Consider the following 20480-nt stretch of genomic DNA (forward strand, 5'->3'; position numbering starts at 1 on the left):
GTCTGTTGTAGCTCACATGCTTTACACTACCCTGCCATCTCATGTTGGGTTCATAATACAACAGCTTGTTAAATTGAAAGATTAAGTTTCGGTTTAAAAAACGAATCGTGATCATGTAGCTGAAACCTACAATACCATAGCATGCAGACTGTGTTTTTACCAATATCAGAGAAGGCGAGTCTGTTTGTGCATGTGCAGTATACAAATTAAGCTGCTTAGCTAAGCAGTCTATCAAACCTTTTACTTTCTAACAATAGCAGAAATGGGTACCATATGTGAATTTACAACACACAAGCTGTTTACAAGTTAACAACAGTTCTTGTTTATGTGCATGTGTTCTTGTTTATCACATGCTTTGCAATGACTTAAAGTTGTTGGCCCATTCCCTTACGACTGAAGTGGACAGAAGGCACAGAAGAAGTTGTAGTGCATAATACTTTTAATAACGTTTGGCATAGTTGGATTTTTCTACTTGCACAAATGTCCACTCTGTAATGTTTTGTGAAAGTGTATGCAGAGGACCACGTTGCTTCCTTGTCCTGACAGGACCCGGGTCAACAACGAACACCACACGAGATTCTACTTGTGTCACAGATTGCCACGTAATTGAATTACCGACTACCGAGATCGTACTCGGGTCACTTAAGTACTCCAGGTATAATACACAAGCCCTACAGTCTGGCAGTCCCGAGAACTGAATGGAGTGGACATGCCAAGACTCTAGAATTGCTGTACAAATCCCAGATTTTGGAACCTACGTATACGGATTGCCGTAGATAATAATTATTTAGGGTCCTTCCTCATTCTAGAACATTGGGAAGTGTCACCTTCCATTAGAAGACCGTCTACCTTCTAATCAAGTTTTCTAATGACCCCAGCACCCCTGTCCAGAAGAGACTCTGTATCGAGAGAGGGTTCAAACGTTGTCGACTTCATAAAGAGAGAGTCTCAGAATGCCATAAAATATTATCCACAGTATTAGAAACGCCAGGCTCCTCTTTCTATTTCCAATAACCGTCCCCCTTTGTTTCAAGTCACTTTAGAAACACTCCGTGCACCACCTTTAGGTTATGGTCAACCCCCTGGGGTTCACTAAAATCACCGTATAATGTATATACGTTGAAGTGTTATTCTTCTTATTCATTTTGTGGTATGTCTTTTGATTACTGTCATTATGAAATAAATCACGCTCACTTCGGCTGAAGTGAGTTAGATTGAGATTTATTGTTGTGTGGGCTTTCTAGACTTTAATTATTTACTGAATCATTTGAAAGATCGCATCCTGTATTTTCTAGTTTTGCTTTTTGATTAATTCAAGCAAGGTATCAATTGTCTTGCATAAGTGTATCTTGTCAGTTGAAATGAGTTCCTTGTGAACATTTTTCTTTTGTTTACTATTGATCTGGACGGAACAGCGCGTACCAAGGCGCACGCCCCCTATGCCACTGAAAAAATCTGAGCCCAACAAGGTCTCCAGCTATTTTGGTGAAGCCACGCCTAGAGCGGGGGAAGAGGTGGAAAACCCAGCGGCTGCAGAGATGGCATTACCAGAGAAGATCTGCTGACGACCCTAAAGAAGTTCAAGGGGAAACTCAGAGAGGACATCAAGGCCGACATTGGCGCTTCGTTTGAGGCCTTCAAAGCCAAGATGGGAACAAAACTAATCGCACTACAGGCAGAAGTGGACTCAGTTGGCACTCGCACCCTTGACGTAGAGGCGAAGTGCCAGGAGATCGAAGGTCGACTCATGCCCCTGGAAGACAGCACAAACTGTCTAACCGCCCAGCTGAATACCTCCCTGCTAATGCGAATACTTAGAAAATCGCTCACGAAGATATAACATAAGGGTGAGAGGCCTAGCAGAAGAAAGTGAAGGACCGGACTTGGACGCTTTCATGGTGGGTCTCTTATCCAGCATCTTGGGTGACTATTCATCTAAGGTTTGACTGGAGCTCATGCACAGGGTGGGTCCACAACAACAGGGAGAGCAGACGCCCAAGAGATATTCTAGCAATATTTAGCTCCTTCAAAATCAAGGAACTGGTCCTCAGAAAAGCCAGAAGTAGCGATACAGTCACCTTTCAGGGCACGATGTGCTCACTCTTTCAGAAAATGTACGATTATATTTAAATGGCAGTCAACTATATGTCATGGAATGTAAGGAGTCTCAACTCTCCTACCAAGCGACAATGTTTGTGGAAATTCCTGGGGGACCATCAGGTACGCTTGGTGGCTTTGCAGGAAACCCATCTTAAACGAGGAGAAGACCACTGATTGAAACATAAGCACTACCCATGAATCTTCCACTCTTCTAACGCTACGAGGCAGAATGGGGTAGCCCTGCTTTTTCACTCCATGCTCCATTTTCAACCCCGCGTTATCAAATCAGATAAGGCAGGGAGGTTCCTGATGGTAAGAGGGGTGCTGAGGGAACGCCTTGCATCGAAGCGATGGTTTATTTTCCCAATGCTGGGCAGTCGGACTTCATCCGCACATTTCTCACCATCCTAGAGGGCTTTTAAAGGGGGGACATTATTTTAATGGGAGACTTTAACCTTATTTGGGACCCCACAATAGACCCTTCTCACTCGCAGAGGTCAGTGGGGGGAGTTTTAGTAAATCGCTGAAAACTTCTCTCCAACAAATGGGACTGGCGGATGTTTGGAGGGGTCTCAATCCCTCAACACGCGACTACTCTTTCTTCTCCCACTCCCACAGATCATACTCCAGGATCGACTATATTTTTGGCAGCCAGTCACTCTCACAGTCAATCCCGAGTGTCCAGCTACATCCGATAAGCCTTTCTGACCACTCACCGCTGGCATTCCTACTAAACTGGCCAACTCCACACTCCAAACTAGCTAGGTGGTACTTCCCTAATGTCCTATGCCAAGATAGGCTTCTCCGGAATGATCTCCGGAAGTCTATTGAGGACTTATTTGTCTCCAATGTCCCCGCAGACACCTCTCACTTGAATAACTGGGACGCCTTTAAGGCAGTCATGCAGGGACAATGCATTGCATTGACCACCTCTCAGAAAAAGCTTCAGTCGGGATGAAAGAGTGTCTCTGGAGGGGGACTTTCAGGAGGCAGAGATGTCACACAAAGATGCCCCATCCATCCAATCCTTGCGGAAAGTCACTGCACTGAGAGGGAAGCTCCAGGCAAACTATACCAATAGGGTGGAGAAACCTATTCTGTGCCTTCAATCTCAGCGGTATGGGGCAATGATATAATTGGATCGTTCCTGGCGCAATCTCAGAATGAAACAAGAAAAAGAATACATAAGGCAGATAATCGACAGCGAGGGGACCACACACCTTAGTGAGGAGGGAAAAGCACAGGCCTTCTGCGATTTCTACACTGTAGATCCGCCACTGGAGCAAGACCAGTCCCGGTATCTGGACTCACTGGTGCGGCCACATGTCTCTCCAGCCACCAATGATGAGCTTAGCCGTCTCATTACACAGGAGAAGGTACAGAAGGCAATAGATGGGCTCAAGCGCCAGAAGGCTCTGGGCCCTGATGGTCTGACTACCCAGTTCTATCATGCGTTTACGCCCGAGTTAACTCCCCACCTCACAGACCTTTTTAACACCATGGCAACGAGTCAGCGCGTCGTCGTCTCTCCGTCCATGGGGGAAGCCTTAATTACAATAATCCCCAAGGCAGGGTAGGACCCCCAACTCTGTGCCTCATATAGGCCAATAGCACTATTACATTTAGATGCCAAACTTTATTCTAAGATACGGGCCATCAGATTAGAAGACATCTTGCCTACTCTCATTCGCCCTGACCAGTCGTGCTTTATCAAGGGTCGCCAGACTCATGACAACCTCTGCAGAATATTCCACCTCATCGATAAAGTCCAGAAGAAGCGTTTCCGAGTGGCCCTTCTCACTAGACGCAGAGAAGGCCTTCGACTGCGTCGATTGGTCCTTCTTATTGAGTACTCTAAGCCATTTTGGGTTTAGCAAGGCCTTCTTGGGGATGATCACCGAGATCCCGTGCCCTAATGAATGGAGTGGCTTCAGACTTTTTTGATCTGTCCAGAGACACCAGACAGGGCTGCTCCTTGTCCCCCATGCTTTTTGCCGTAAGTATTGAGCCATTCACAGCAAGGATAAGGTCCAACCTGGGGATTAGTGGCATCAGCTTTGGCTCAGACGAACACAAAATCTTGCTTTTTGCGGGCCTTGTCCTAATACCTATTACTAACCCCAGTGTTTCCCTTCCGGCTGTACAGGCCAAGCTTACCCACTTTGAACAAGTGTCGGGATTCAAGGTCAACCTCTCTAAGTCTTTCTTACCTAACTTGACAATGTCCCCGGAAATGAAGAGAGACATCGAATGCGCTTACCCCTTTCGGTGGGCACGTAAAGAAATCACATATTTTGGCATTAATATCACCCCCAAATTGGAAGACCTGGATAGGTAGCATAAATGCTATTAAAATGAATGCTTTACCCTGCCAGAGGGCACGCCTTTCCCAATGACTCTTGATGTGGCCATGCCTGTCCCTCTGCACAGCTATGGGTCCTGGGAAATGGTCCTTTAAGGCCTCAGACAAACTCTGGCTGCACATGGAGAGGCAGATAGAACTATCTGGGGCCTGCCCTGGAAGCTGAAATCTGACAGGCCGAACAATACCTATCTGAGTATCCCTACAGCTACTACCCTGAAAGTGTGGGATAATGTAACTAGAACACTGCCATTGACAACATTCCCATTCCGCTAAACCACTATTCACTTCGTCCCCACTTACTCGCCGAAAATGGATGATAAATGGATGGGAGGTGCCTTATATCTGACCTCTTCCAGTCAGGAGAGATACGTTCCTTCAAGGTTTGTGCTACCCTCTTCAAGCTACCACCCACAGAAGAATACCACTATTGCCAAATAAAACACTGTGTCCAGCAACCCCATGTGCGTCAAGCAGCAACCAGGGATCTGCTCCCCATAGAGAGGTTCATCCAAACCGGTATTGCGACTAAAGGGTTAATTTCCTTTCTGTACTCCCTCCATCCCACACTCGGCCCTCGGCAGGCTCCGTGCCACAGGAGGTTCTGGGATGACATGCTACATGCTCCCATATCAGAGAAACAATTGGGGGCTTTACAAGAATATCACTAAATACAATCGGTCCATGTTTTTTAGGGAAGCCCATTATAAAATGATGTATGAATGGTATCTCCACCCCCAGAAACTACACTCCATATTCCCCAGACACTTCTGACAGATGCTGGAGGGGATGTGGACTCCTGGGAGACTTTCGTCACATTTGTTGGGTCTGCCCCTCTATTCAACCCTTCTGTAAGGAGATCCTCTCCCAAATCAAGCAAATTCTGGGGTACCAGATCCCGACTTCCCTAGAACACACACTCCTAGAGATACAAGACCCCAGCCTAAAACGCCAAATGCAAGGGATCTCCCGATTATGTGGCTATGCCTGGGGGTGGCCAAAATGGCCATGGCTGCTGCCTGGAAAAAAACAGCAGCTCCCTCTCTTGCCTAATGGCATGCCCATTTGTTGCGGTCCCTGGCCCTCGAGCAGATGACTGACATCGTTGAAGACTTCTGTAAGAGCTTTGACTATGTCTGGAGTCCCTTGGTGAGCTACCTGTTGGAGGAATTACCACTGTTTGCCTGTGGGCCTAGAATGCGTGCCTTCCATCTCTTCCTGACATAATAGACTAGGCCCCGCTTAGGGCCCCTGGGGTGCCGAGGGGCATTGAATGGCGCCCGCCCCTCGCTCTCCTCGTCCACATCACAACTAAGCACATATGACACCACGGAAATGTTTGGTTATTTTAAGTTATATTTAATTTGTTAGCTCACATTAAGAGTGTAGAAGCAATATGAGACATGTAATGTGTGTCAGTAAGACATTATATTATTGGATCTCTCTGCTATTAGTTAAAACCTCCAGTATTTGTATATTTTTTGTATTTATTTACTTGATTAAGCGCAACTGCCACCCAGAGGGTATCCTGGCGCTGAGACTGCGTCCGTGTTTACAACCGATCTGTCCTTACATTTTCCTTGGGAACAAAAACGTTTTCAGGTCTTTTTTAAAGGAAGGGAGATCCTGTCTGCTCCTCAGTGTCAACGGGAGTGAGTTCCAAAGTGTAGCGGCCGTGAAGCCGAACGCCCGGCCGCCCATCCTCGCTCTGTTTATCCTTGGGACCGTCACTAGGAACGCAGAGGAGGATCTTAATGATCTAGTGGCACAGTACCAAGAGAAAAGTTTTTGGATCGGCATTGGCCCCTGTCCATGCAGGGCCTTAAAAACAAGACAAGCTGCCTTGAACAATATTCTCTGCTGGACAGGTAGCCAGTGAAGATCGGCCAGTGCTCCGGTGGAAGAGGCCGATCGAGGACGCGCTAGGGCCAGTTTGGCCGCCATATTTTGTATCCTCTGTAGTTTTAAAATTAGGAGTTTAGGGGCCCCCAGAAGTAGTGCATTGCAGTAATCTAACCTGCTAAGGATAGAACTGCGCACTACTTCTGTTCTAGCATTTTCAGGGAGAAGAGGTAAAATCTTGCGTAAGGCCCGAAGTAGGCCCATACAAGTCGCTACGGTTCTGTTTACTGACGCATCCAGCTGCAGGTTGGGTTCAAACAGAACTCCTAGATTCCGGACCGACTCTGCTGCCTCTACCGTGCCAGGAATAGATGCAGGCCAGAAATCGACCGGGAGCGGGCGCGGTGTACGATCCAAGGAGCAGTGGACCACTTCCGTTTTTAAGCTGTTAAATTGTAGCGAGTTCGCACCCAGCCACTCGTCCGTAGCCGACATACAGCGATGAAATGTGTCCATTGATACTGCCATGGCGCCCTCGAATGAAAAAATCAACTGAGTGTCATCGGCATAGTTGATGACCGATATGCCGAATGACTTTATCAAGGCGACCAGAGGTTGGAGGTACAAGTTGAATAAAATAGGGCTGATCGCCGAGCCCTGAGGGACGCCTTGTTCCACACGATGAGTGGCAGATTGATAAGGTGGTAAAGCCACTGCCTGCTGTCTGTCACTAAGATAAGATGTGATTCAGCTCAAGGCCAGGCCAGTGACTCCTGCCATCTGTAGACGGCTCAGCAATACTGCATGGTCCACCGTGTCGAACGCGGCCGACATGTCGAGCAGCACTAAAAATGCTGATTTGCCCATGTCGACTCGCGCCCTTAGATCGTCAAGGAGATGCGAGGAACTTGTGATCGAACTGTGTATTGTCTTTAGCTCACTGTTGATCTTGGCTTGCGAATCTCGTTTGGATGAGCTGCAAATATTGTATACTCTCATAAATCCAATAAAAAGATTTTGTAAAAAAAAGCCAACTCTGGACAATAAAGATCCCAATAACTATCGGCCCCTTTCTAGGCTCCATCTCCCTGCCAAAGTGGTCAAGTAGGCTTTGAATACAGAAATGACAGCCTTCTTTGAGACTCACTAACACCTTGACCCCATCCAGTTCGGCTTTAAAAGCCACCACAGTTCCAAACTTGCTTTGATCACAGCATCAGAACAAGTTAGGCAACCGTTGATGGCGGAGGTAATGCTGAATTAGTGCTTTTAGACCTCTCCAGCAGCTTTCGATTCGGTCAGTCACAACACGCTACTAGACCATCTCGCCTCAATTGGGATTAAGGGGCGTGCACACCCCCTACTGAAATCTTTTCTTACCAATTGAGAACAAATTGGGACTTTGACGGATTTTAACTCACCAACCATTACACTCTCTTGCAGCGTTCTCCAGGGCTCTTCTTTGAGCCCTACCCTTTTAATATTTATGTTGCACCACTGCCAAAATTGATTCAGTCCTTTGGGTTCTCTGTAGTGTCCTATGCCAATGACTCCCAAATTGTTATATCTGTGGCCAGTGACCCCACTGACACTGCTGTGCCTTTCCATAACTGCTTGCTTCAGATCGGGAATTGGATGGCTTTAAATTGCTTAGAGCTCAACTCCAATAAAACGGAGGTCCTACTCTTTGGGGAAAAATGCTTCCTTCAGGTCTCCAATGTGGTGGCCGCAGGAACTTGCCTCTCTTCCTACACCTGTAACCAAGGTGTAGAACTTGGGTGCAGATTTTGATAGTAAACTCTATTTTGAGGGCCACGTTAAACACCTTCACTTCCTCTTCTCTTTTCACTCTAAAACTTTTTAGAAAGATCTTTTTTATTCTTCATAATTTGCAAAAAACTGACCCCAACCCTCGTCCTTTGAAAGGTTGACTATTGTAACGCCTTATTCATCAATATCTGGAAAACGTGTAAGACCAAGATTGTACAAAATGCAGCTGCCCGCTTGCTTCTGGGCATTCCTAAGCACAAATCTGCTTCTTGTGTGCTTAGTCGCCTGCACTGGCTCCGACTCAGGAAGCGCATTCATTTCAAAGCTTTGTGCATCGCCTTTAAGGCACTCCATGGCATAGGCCTGGAGTACCTTAAGCACAGATGTCAGTGGTATACCCCACCTAGACCGCTGTGGTACACTTCAGCACATAATCTTGTAGTGACCAACACAAAAAAGCTGGCTGGGTCAGTAGAAACTCTATGGTGGGCACAACCAGACTCTGGAATTCCCTTCCACTGGAACTGAAAAGGAAAACTGAACTGTTAGCCTTTAGGAAAGCACTTAAAACCTGGCTTTTTAACCAAATAATTCTATACTATACTCCTTCAGTGCTGTTTTCCTCTCTGAGTTAGCGCCTAGACATCCTGCGGTATTGATGTGCTCTACAAATTTTCATTTAATTTAATTTATTTTCCTTTGGGGATACAGGGTGTGTGTGTTCGTAAGACATCTTTGTGAAGCTGAATGAAAAGTATATCTACACATAGTGCTTGTATCTATTAAGGAAGTTATTAGAGCCATAAAGGTAACATCTGAAGTTTAATTTTGCAATGATCATGAATGTAGTGACTCAAATTGCAGACCCATTAATTTTGTTAAAACAATATTAAGATCTCAACAGGGCTCTCAGGATGTTCTTACCTGAGCAACTTTCCACAACTGTTTTGATAAGTCATTTTTACAAAGTGTAATATTTTATCTGTTTTATAAACAGTGCAGACCACAATATTTTGAAAAACAACTTATCAAAATAAATTGTTACTGGCTTCACGCTACTATCCAGAAGATTTGAAACAACACTTAACATACAGTCGAATGTTGCATTTTAAACACAGTATTTCTGATGAAACACCTTCACAAGAACAAATTGACATATCACTCCAGTGTAAAAACAAAATGAAGACCTGCAGTAAGAAGGATTAATTAGGCATGCAAAAACAAACCACTGAGAATTTTTTTTCAGTAAATTCTCATTACAAGCTCATAAAATCAAAAGGTACATTTTAAAATATACAGTATGATAATAATCTGAAATTGATTAGTGATATTCTATCAAAAGAAGAATTAATTTGGGAACATGTTTAAGAAATCTTTAAAAACTGCTACGCACAAAACCAGTCCCTAACCATGTCGTAATTGTGCTAATGTCTCCATTGTACTGAAACAAAAAAAGTCTATCACCTGTACAACAAGAATATTTTGCAATCTGTAAAATGAATAATGTATTGATGGCATAAAACACACTTGTGATAAATACTACATCAGCATGACCGAAAGAAATATAGAATTTAGGTGGGAAGAATTAGGATTAAAAAGTAAGGTTTAAGAATCAATAATCCTATATCACATGACTTTTTGCACAAAGAGGGCACAAGCCATCCTAAACCAGTATTCAAGTTATAGAATTACTGCCAAGATAGATAGTTGAAATGTCAAAGAAAGACTACTTGGGCGAGAAATTTACTGGATGGAACTTTTAGATCCAATGAAATTGAAGGGATTAAATGAATCAATAAACTTGACATGTTTTGTACATATTATTAATAGTTACCATGCATTTATTGACAGTCGAAGATTTACTGTAAACTAGAAGAAGGACTAGTCTCATGTTCATGGAAAATAACATACAGTGATAGCGGGAAGAAACGTGCCTGACGTCTTTTTTTCAAAATGGTAACTTACATGCAGCACTGATAAAAGAGCAAGGCAAGATGCCCCGAAAACTCCGGTTTGAAATTACTAAGCAATGTCCATGAAATAGAAGTAATCATGTTGGACTTGGCCCTTATTGTCCTAAAATTTTTCGCTTTTCCCCCTAGCCTTTTTACTGACATGGTGTGTCTGAAGTGAAAATAATAAATGTTGTGCAATGGTGTACGCACCTTTATATCCACCATTGTAGAAATGCACCTTTGTAAAATGTCACTTTTAAGATGGACGCCATTTCTGTCTGCTTGTGCCTCCTGCCTGAGGGGGGTTGGCGGTCTATTGTTTGAAGTGACAAGGTGCTCTACACTCCCTTCACAGTGACAGGTGAGGCTGGAACTGCCAGGGACCTACTAGAAGCTTCCAGCCCTTTCTGGTAGGTGGGAGGAGGGGTGTATATGTAGAGCAGTAGAGATGCCATGTGCTCAGACTGAGGGTGGACCTGACTGAGAGGGGACATTCTCCCAGGAGGTACCGCCGCAAGGGCCTGTGTGTTGGCCCCTGTGCCCATCTGTACCCCTCTGCTGTCCACAGGGCCACTGAGAGACTCTGCTGGAGTGGAGACTGCTGTGCTAGCAGGACTGCCATCGTATTGGAGGATGACTGTTCCCAGGAACTGCTGCTTCATTTTTGGGTGAGCTGCCCTGCTGCTTGCTGATCTTGCCCTGCATTAACTGTCTCCTGGCCCCTAGTGCCTCGTGAGCGCCACATTTGACTGGGCTCCTCCTGCCGTCTAGTGCCCTGTGAGGGCTGCAGCTCTATCCCAGCCCCCAAGGACTTTCCTGCTTCTTAGCGCCTCGTGGGCCCTATTGTCTACATTGCCGGAGAAAGGGAGCACTGTCTGTTGTCCCTGGAGCTGTTTGGCCTCTCTAGCGCCTGGGGAGCGGTGCCTCCAGCACCTGCCCTGGAGAAGAAGGTGCTTGGGACCTGCTGCGCATGCTGCCAGGGAGAGCTGGTTATTGTCAATACAGCGCTGTGCTGTCAAAGTGCTATATTTGGCGGCCTGTTATAAGGAGGTGAGGAGCTGACGCCTGTAGCGCTCTGCTGCCAGAGCGCTACTTTATTCTGGGGGACCCTGGACTTGGGAGTACTCTAGCGCCTCGTGAGCGCTACAGCTGTGCCCCAGAAGGAGGTGAGGAGCGTGGGCGCTACTTTCCTGTGTGCTGTGTTTCAACCCCCCCACCAAGGAGAAGGCCTGTGGGACTCCACACGTTATTGCCAGAGAGAGCCCTGCAGCCACCGAAGAAGCAGGAGCAGTGCGTGCTCCATTCCGGCTGCCCCCATCACCTGCCAGGAGGAAGGGGCCTATCGGGTCACAGTGCCGGTGCCCAGAGATTGCCCAAGGACTCCAGAGAGCCCGTGAGTAGGGCTCAGTCCCAGCTTGGTAGGGGTGGTGTCGGGCACATTGTCGGTGCTCCCCCCCCCCCGGTGCCGCTCTGAGGGCACTGTGGTGTCCGTGCTGACCTTACTGCAGCCCCGTCTGACAGCGGGCAGCTGCAACCTTGGAGAGCACTGTGAATTTCAGGGGTCCCAGAGTTGGGCTCCCAACTGCGCAGTGGTGCCAGTGCTTGTTTTTTGGGCCTGACTCCCAGCTGCCCTGCGAGTGCGCAGGCAGCTGCAACGTATTGGGGGGCATTAAACTCCTCAGGAGAAGAGAGAGAGAAGTGAGAGACACTCCTGCCCTGCCCCAATGCTTTGCGCACTTTGCTTTTGCTGTTTTTGCCCTGACTTTGCGGGACATCGGGCATTTGAGCCCCGGAGAGAGGCCAGTTGGCCTGGGGTCAGTTTCAGAGTGTTGTGCCCCCGATTGGGGCGAACTGTGTTTATGCTGGCGAGGCCTATTGCCCCATATGATTTATTGCATAATATTGTTGCATAATGCATTTGTACCTAGGATGATACCTAATGCTTTTCCCTCCATTTTGCAGTGCTGATTTTTGGCCTATTGTGTTCCTGCGAAAGAGTTGCCACATGATAATATGTTTATACCCTAGGATTGGTGCTGAGTATAATTGGCAGCCTACTGTGGCATGTATGCTACTGATGATGCCTCCTACAAATGTAATTCATGCCTAATGCTCTAATGCCTAACGAAGTTTTCATGCCTACTGTTTTCATGCCTAGTGTCATGCCTAAGGGGTTTCTAGGCCTAATGTCATATTATGATGTTTTAATTATTTGCCCACTGCCAATGAGGTTGATGCCAATAAGAGGCTGAAGGTCTGCACATTGTATTTTTGCGCCCTAGGATGTGCTGTGAATCTGCCTAATATCTTTTTCCCAAAGGTTGGCGCAGCTGATCCTGGGCCTAAATAGGGTTTGTGTAAAGTGCACCCATGCTAATGTTTTTCTGCTTACTGATGCCCTGCATGAGGTTCTTTGCCCAAGGCCTACTTAGAATATGCCTAGAGTGATTTATGCAAATATGTATATCCCTCCATGCTCATATGTTTTGTGCCTATGGTTATGCATAGTGTGCCCCATGTTCATGATTTATACCTATGTTAATGCGGTTTTATGCCCACTTCATGCTGTGGTGGTTTCCATGCCTACTGATACCTAATGCATATGAAGTTGCATAATGTCAGGTTTTGATGTCCCAGGTTATGCCTCATGCTAAAGTCATTTATACAAATGTGTTCATACCTATGGTTGTGCTGATGGGCCTAATGCTTTTTCCTAGGGTGCACATTGTTGATGTTTATGCCAAGGATTTCTACTAAGGGCATGGTCTGGCCAGTAACTACTGGCTGTTATACGTTTACTGCTTATGGACTTTCATTTTATCTGTGTACTTGGTGATGATGTTGGCAGCGGCCCAATTGGCCCTGCCCTGTAAATAATCCCCTGTATATGGCTACCTGGTGCCAGTTGGCGCCGTGTTCACACCTGTGTTTTGCAGTATAATGTGTTTTTTTATAAATACACAAGTAATTTTTCATGCAACCTGGTGTGGAGTCTCTTTTTGTAGTGTGCCTGGTGTGTCGCCTGTGTGTGCTGCACGAATGCTTTACACATTTCCTCCGGAGTTTGGCCCGCCCGCTCTGCACCACGCTACCTGTTTATAACAAATCAATATTAAAGATCAGTATAATTGATTACTGCTAAATGTTTGAATTTGGTTGTAGACTTACATTTTGTGTACCACCCGTGTAAGGGTTTCACCCAAAATGTATATTGGAATACAAACACATAGAAGTTTGCTCTATAAATAACTTTCAAACTGATTGTTAGAATTTGTGGATTGATTTTAAAAGAGAGTACAAGTATTGCAGGTAAAAAACTTGAATTGGTTAACTATGACCTCAAGGCTGGTATTTCGAGAAAAAGGACCTCAAGGCTTCTATTTCAAGAGAAAGTGGTTTTCTTTCCCAGAGAGAAAGAAGCACAATATTTAGAAGGATGTGCATTGACATACCACTGAGAAAAGAAAGTAGTAATTTTAAACTCTAGAAATATGGGTTTGTGGTCACTTTGTGGCAAGAGATATTATTGTCTCGTTTGCTTAATTCTTCAATTCCTGAAGCTATTTTACTGTTTGATATAATTCTTCAAATAATGTCATGCCCACCCCAAAAGACTCATTGAAACCAATCTTGTGAATCTGTGCTGTTTGAGAAGTATGTCTGGAGAGTGAAGTTAATGTCATGTAAATGAAGAGTCACTAGTGAGCAAGGCTAAAGTTAAATAAGCAAAATAATTTTTTAGTGCTTGGTGACTGTCTGGCGGTCACTAATTTTGGTGAGTTAACAGAGTTTTTCATTTAACTCACTTTACAGTTGAAGTCGGAGTCCAATCCATATCTGACGACTCTGTTTTTGGCTGACATCATAGGAACCTTGACTGATGTTTGCTCATCCAGATGGAAGTTCCGCTGGGTGGTATCCTGTGGGTTAAATTTTGACCCCCACTGGCCTATAATAAATCAAAAATGAAAGTTGGACATATACACTGGTTGCATATGGGAGTGGATTAATGTCAGTGACCTTTTTCTTTAACCCATCTCTTTCTAATTTCCTCCTCACACCTTCCTGACTTATTGATCTCACCATTGTCATTTCCAGTTCTCCTATACCCTACCATTCCCTCATCCAATCTATGAACTTTACCATAAAATCACCTTTCCTTCCTTTTCACTTACACATACTCCCTTCCTGCAAGGGTCAGATCAGCAACAAAATGTAGACGTAAAAGAGAGTTGTAGTTCAATCACGACATTCATCTCAGCAAACCAACATAGCAGGTGAGCACCACCTTTGAAAGAAGCTGTAAGGCGTATCACCAACTAGACATTCGACAACATGAGACTAAAATGTGTATTTCTGGCCAAATAAGTCCCTGTCTTTTATTTAAAAGGCATAGTTGTCTGGACTATTTAAAGGAGAACTTGTGAAATGATCTAACATGCCGGCATCAGTTTCTGAAGGTTTTATACCTCTCTAATAGAAATACACATAAATGCTGCTTGTAAAATGGTTTGTCCTGTAAAAATACAGTGCCTACACAACACATACGTTTTAATACACTGGGGTCCTAAAATCAGTCTAGTGCCCCATTCAAAAGTTTCTCTACAGCACCCACCACGCTGTTATTTTCTACATATTAATAATTGGATATAGAGAACGAAATGGTTACTTACAAGTAGGAGTAGTGTTGCAGTTTGAAGAGTTATCTGTATTCACATGCTGTGCATTACTCCGCCATCTAGTGGTTGGATCTAGAATTATCTTTTTTCTTCTCTTTTGGGCATCGTCGACCACCATTTGGTGGTATGCCCGCCCCCTGAGTGATGTCAGACGGCGCCCCAGATGTTCCTGTATGTAGTCGCCATCTTTGGATTCTTTTTTCACCGGTTTCTGGTGTGCTACCTCTTTGTTCATGTATTATCCCCCCAGGTTTGTGTTATCTCGCTTTTCTGGGGAGGTGGTAAAGTAAAGTAAAGTCCACATTTGTAAAGCGCACAATCACCCGTAAGGGTCTCTAGGCGCTGGGGGCCGTCGGGAAGATTAAGCGAGCTATTGCCCAGAGTCACATGGTGCTGGGCTAACCTGCCGCCGGAGCCGGGGATCGAACTGTGGTCCCCAGATTCCAGCGTCAGTCGCCCTGGCCGCGGCGCCACACCTCTTCCTGTAGGTCGCATATGAATCCAGAAAACTCTTCAAGCCTCAAAATTACTCCTACTGGTAATTAACCATTTTGTTTTGCAGCATGAATCCTATTCTGGATTTAAATGCTGTGCATTAGATTACATAGCGGTATCCAAAGGTGGTGTATTACAGCCCTCCTTACGTCCAATTTATGCAGGGCGTTGTTGTCTGTGTTTAATAGTCTTTGAAGAAAGCTGGTAGCTGTATACTCTGGTTAACATGAAATTGGGTTACCACTTTTGGCAGAAACTGTGGGTTAGTTCTGAGATCCACCTCGTCTTTGTGTATTTGCAAGTATGGTTCCTGTAGTGTTAGTGCCTGCAGTTCGCTTACTGTGCTTAGCGATGTGATCGCGGTTAGAAACGCTGTCTTGAACGTTAGTGATTTTAGATCTGTCTTGTGTATAGGTTCGGAGGAATTGGTGAATAACTGCATTAGCACAGTATTTAAATTCCACAATGGTGCTGTAACTGATCTTGGTGGAGCAATTTATTTCGCGCCTTCTAGGAATTGGTTCACCACTGGATAGCAGAGGAAGCTGTTACATGATGTAACCTTGTTGTAGGCTACTATTGCTGCCAGGTGAATGTTTCAGTCCACTATCTAGCCGATGACTGTGATACGTGAACACTGTTTCCTGTTTTGCCCTTTTCTCCATATATCTGTTATTTGTGCACCAGTCAATGTATCTTTTCCATTTTGCTGCAAAGCATTTGTGTGTAGTTGCTTTCCTTGCCTCCTTAAGGATTTCCATTGTTCTGGGCAGTAGTTGTAGGTGTCCAAATTATACGTATTCAGGTGCCAAGCTGCTAGGCTGAGTGTTGCTGGCTCTGAGTGGTACACTCTCCTGTCTTGCATTTTAGCAGATCTTGTTCTGCTTGGATTGTCATCATTTGTACTCTGGACATCTCTAGTAGGTCTGAGTACCAATTGTGTCTGGCCCATTATGGTGCTATGAGAATGAAGTATGTTCCTGGTTGTCTGGCTTCCTACGGTATCAAGGGGATTGGAGGAAAGGCATAGGCAAATCTCCCTGACCAGTTTATTGAAAGGGCATTCCCCTCTAACTGGTGGTTTTGAAACGTGGAGGCAAAGTGTGGGCATTTTGTGTTTTTCGCTGTGCAAACAGGTCTATTTCTTGTCTCCGCCAGACTCTGAACATTTTCTTAAGTGTCTGTTGTTTCTGTTCCCATTCGTGGGATCTGCTTTGTTGTCTGCTTCGTCTGGCTGCCTCCATGGTTTCCTTTCCTGGTGAGAGGACTGTTTGCAGCATGATCTTCCTTGGTATTGCCATATCTCCTGTGCAAGTTTGCTGAGGGTGAATGATTTTGTTTCTCCCTGTTTGCTGAGGTAAAATGTTGTTGTATTGTCTGTTTATATTAATACTGTTTGACCGTGATGCGTGTCTGGAATTTTTTCATTTACAAGTAGTTGATATGTTGTAGCGCTTTTGTGCTGTTCCATTGTCCACGCATCTTCAGGTTGTCTGTGTGTGCTCCCCAACCCTTGTGGGATGCATCCGTTATGATGGTCACTGTTGGAGTTGTTGTCTTGAATGGTCTCCCTAATGTCACATTCTAGGATTTCCACTATTGTGCTTCGTTTTATACCTTTGCTGTAAAAACCACCAGATCCTCCCAACCCCTGTGGCTTGTGACCATTTGTTGCAGATCCATTCCTGGAAAGTTTGCATGTGCAGTCTCACATGTGTAATGGGTGGTATGCATGATGCCATCATACCCATTAGTTTCATGACTGTCCTCACTTTCAGAGACTGCCCCTTCTCGTATAGCTGAACTTGCTCTGCCATTGCCTTTACCTTCCTCTGGACAGGGTATGTTTGTGCTGTCCTTGAGTTTAGGGTCGCCCGCAGGAAACACTTCTTCCTGTTCTGGTTGTGTGCGATTTCTTGTGGTTAATGGGGAAATCCAGTCATTCTAATGTCTTGAATACGGTTTGCATGTCCCTTTAACAGTTTTGTTTTGATTTTGCCTGTACTAGCCAGTCATCTAGGTATGAAATATGTGTATTCCTTTCCTTCTTAGACATGCTGTGACTGCTTCGAGATACTTTGTAAAGTCCCTTGGTGCTAACTTTATCCAGAGTGGTCGGACTCTGAATTGGTAGTGTACTTTCTCTAGTACAAACCGTAAGTTTTTCTTGTGACCCTGATTCATGGGTATGTGTAGGTAGGCATCCTTAAGGTCTAATGTGGCCATACAATCCCCTCTTTGTAGGAGTGGGATTACTCCTTGAAGTGTTGTCCTTCTGAAATGTTGTGTGCAGATAAATTTGTTTATGAACCCGAGGTCCAAGATTGGGCTTAGGGTGAGGTCTTGTTTTGGGACCAGGAAGAAAGGTGAGTAGTTCCCCTTGTTTTGTTCGCTTAATTGCACCTTTTCAATTAGCTTCTTTTGTATGAGTTCTTTGACCTCTTTCCTGGATTGTATGATTTTTTCCCTTGATACCTCTTTGGTTTTGGGGAAATTGGTGGTGGTTTTCTGAATAGTTCTATGCAGTATCCAAGACCTATGGTCTGTGGTGATTTTCCCCCCACTCTTGTAGGTAATCTATCCTGCCTCCTACTAATGATTTGTGGAGGCCTGCTTTGTTCGGCAAGTCACTTGCTTATTGCCCCCCACCCCACCTTGAGAATTCTGTCCTCTTCCTCTCCCGCTTGCATGAAAGGGCTACCTCGATGGGTGTTGCCATTGTTGGTATGTGGTCTGCTGCGTTGCCTGGTATGAGTTTCCTTGTGTTTGCTGCTGCCCTGATGTGAAAGGCGCTCTGCCTGTGGACCTTCAGGTTGTGCTTCCACTCTTTCTGAATGAGCCTGTGCACTGCAGAGCCCCCATCGCCTTGGCTGTTTCGTTGTCCTTTTTGATTTGTTGTGAGGTCTCATTGACTGCCTGGCGAAATAGAGCATCCCCTGTAAAGGGCTTCTTAATAATGAGGCTTGTACCTCAGGTTTAAAGCCCAATACTCTCAGCTAGGCATGTCTCCTCAATATTGTGCCCGTGCACATCTGCCTGCTGGCAGTGTCAGCTGTGTCCAAGGCCAACTTGAAGCATGTGTTAGCAATGTTTTGGCCTTCTTGCATGACTGCCTTGACCCTCTTTTTGTATTTCAAAGGTAGATGTTGCATGAGAGACTCAATTTGGTCCCGTTGCTGGTGGCCATATCTGTTCAGCAGTGCCTTCAAGTTGACAATCCACCACTGTGTTGCGGCCTCCCTCATCATCTTCCCTCTCACCATGTCGAGCCTCTTTCTCTCCTTTTCTGGTGGAGGCCCTGTAGAGGTTATGTTATGTTATAGGGGCATTTGTTAAGCGCACAGCTACTCCAAGGAGTGTCCCGGTGCTATCTTGACCCCAGAACAGAATAGATGAAAGAACAGCCAGCAGTAGATAACAACACTGCACTACTGTTCAAAAAGACAGGTCTTTAAGCTTCGCCTAAAGCTGAGGAGATCACGTTCTGGTCTGAGGGAAAAAAGGAGACTATTCCATAATTTTGATGCTACGACTTGTAAGGACCTCTATTGTAAGAACTTCAAAACTTAGGCACAATTGTCAACTGCTGAGATGATGATTGCAGTGTTCTGAGTGGTTTGTAGGGCTGATTTGTGTTGCTAATATACGGGGCTGCAATGTTATTTAGGGCCTTAAAAGTTAGGACCAGGGATTTAAAACAGATCCTTTGTCTCACTGGTAAAGGTGTGGGCATTGTTCCGCTTTCTTGCAGTTGCAAGGATGATGGGGTCAGCAGGGGTGTTCCCCTGTAGGTTTTTTGGATCCTGTGTCGAAGGCTCGTACTTCTTTTTGACTCATGAAGTCACTGCTTTTGCAGTGGCAGGTTCCCAAAAGGCTTCTTTCCCTTGATCTAAAAGGCTGGGCAGCATTGGTAGGTATAAATTACCTTTGTTTGCAGGAATTAATGTATTGAGTAGGAAACAGGAATCCCCCTTCTCTTCCTCCAACTGTACTCCATAAGTTTCTTTAGCCCTCTTTGTCAGCCAGTTGTTCATGGAGAGGTCATCTGGCGGGGATGGCCTCAAGGGGTAGTTGTCTGTCCCTTCTTCGGGGGAGTCTGTGTCGAGGTCGTTCCATGACTCCTCCTCAAACCCTCCAACTCCTTAAACCTCTTTGGGTTTGCAGAACTCTTTCTCGTATTCCTCTTCATGGGGCTCGGGTGTTTGTGGAGTCTTCAAGGCAGATTCCTGCTCTTCGAGGCTGAGGGCTGTCGAAGGTTTAGTCAGGATTTGAAATTCCCTTAAGGAGTCGTCAAACTCCTTTTTAATTGGAGAAGCCCTGCCATTTCTTCCTTGAGTCTTTGCTTCTTTCCTTTGACTTCCTGTGCCATTTTGGTGTTCAGCGTCAGTGAAGGTCTTTTCTTAGGCATCAACAACCAGTCGTCTCCAAAGGTTTTACTTTTTCATACGCGCTCTCTCGACCTCATTGGATTGTCAAGCTTTTTGGCATTTTGGCAGCAGCTGTATCCCTTGGTTGGGATCCGTGGGCTTCCTTCACTCTCGGCTGACCTTCAGTCGATGTTTTCTTGTGGGTCTTATTGTCTGAGGATTTAGGATCTGGGCCTTTCAGTAGTTTTGTTACCTAATGGATCTTCTTTTCAGCAACCCTCCCCCATTTCTTTTCCATCTGTTTCTTTTCAGCGTCTGTCTCAAGGAGTTTGATGGCCGTCTCTCTATGTGCTGTCTTGACCTCCTCAGCATTGTCGTCATCGCTGGACATTCTAGGGTCTTTAAGCATCTGTGGCTTGTGAGTGCTGACCATGGATGGAGGTGTAATATTCTAGCCTCTGTCTTCAGTGTACCTTCAAGGTCTTCGGTACAAAAGCAGCGCAGGCCTCACTGTCCTTGTCATAGTGGCCTTTTGCGAGACAGAGATTGCAGACCTCGTGCGGAGTCTCTCTGAGCAAATTTGTGGTGGCAGTTTGGGCAGAATTTAAAGGGGTATTTTCCATGTCCACTACCTTGCTTCATTCTCCGACCACGTGGTTGGTGCCGGAGGGGTCTCTCGTCGGAGGGAAGGGGAAAGAGTCCCCTTCTCTCTTGTCTCCTTTTCCTTCATGGTCTTCTGCAATTCAATGATTTTTCTTTAAAAATGTTGTTTTCTTCAAATCTTTCGGAGCTCCTCCATTGCTTTCATACCAAACAGCAGAAAAAAGAATCTGAAGATGGCAACTATGTACAAGAACATCAGGGGTGCCATCTGACACCACACCGAGGATGGGCATACCACCCAAGTGGT

At 45.4% G+C, this 20480-nt stretch overlaps 1 protein-coding gene across 1 annotated transcript in view; it reads right to left on the minus strand.

The window, feature by feature from the left end:
* SERPINF1 (serpin family F member 1) overlaps positions 1-20480 on the minus strand; it is a 61406-nt gene that overhangs the window by 6748 nt on the left and 34178 nt on the right. The window contains exon 6 of the mRNA XM_078680152.1: positions 13836-13978. Coding sequence (XP_078536278.1) covers positions 13836-13978 — 143 coding nt within the window. The remainder of the gene's footprint in view (positions 1-13835; positions 13979-20480) is intronic.

This window comes from Lissotriton helveticus, chromosome 3_1 (assembly GCF_964261635.1).
Source record: "Lissotriton helveticus chromosome 3_1, aLisHel1.1, whole genome shotgun sequence".
NCBI lineage: Eukaryota > Metazoa > Chordata > Amphibia > Caudata > Salamandridae > Lissotriton > Lissotriton helveticus.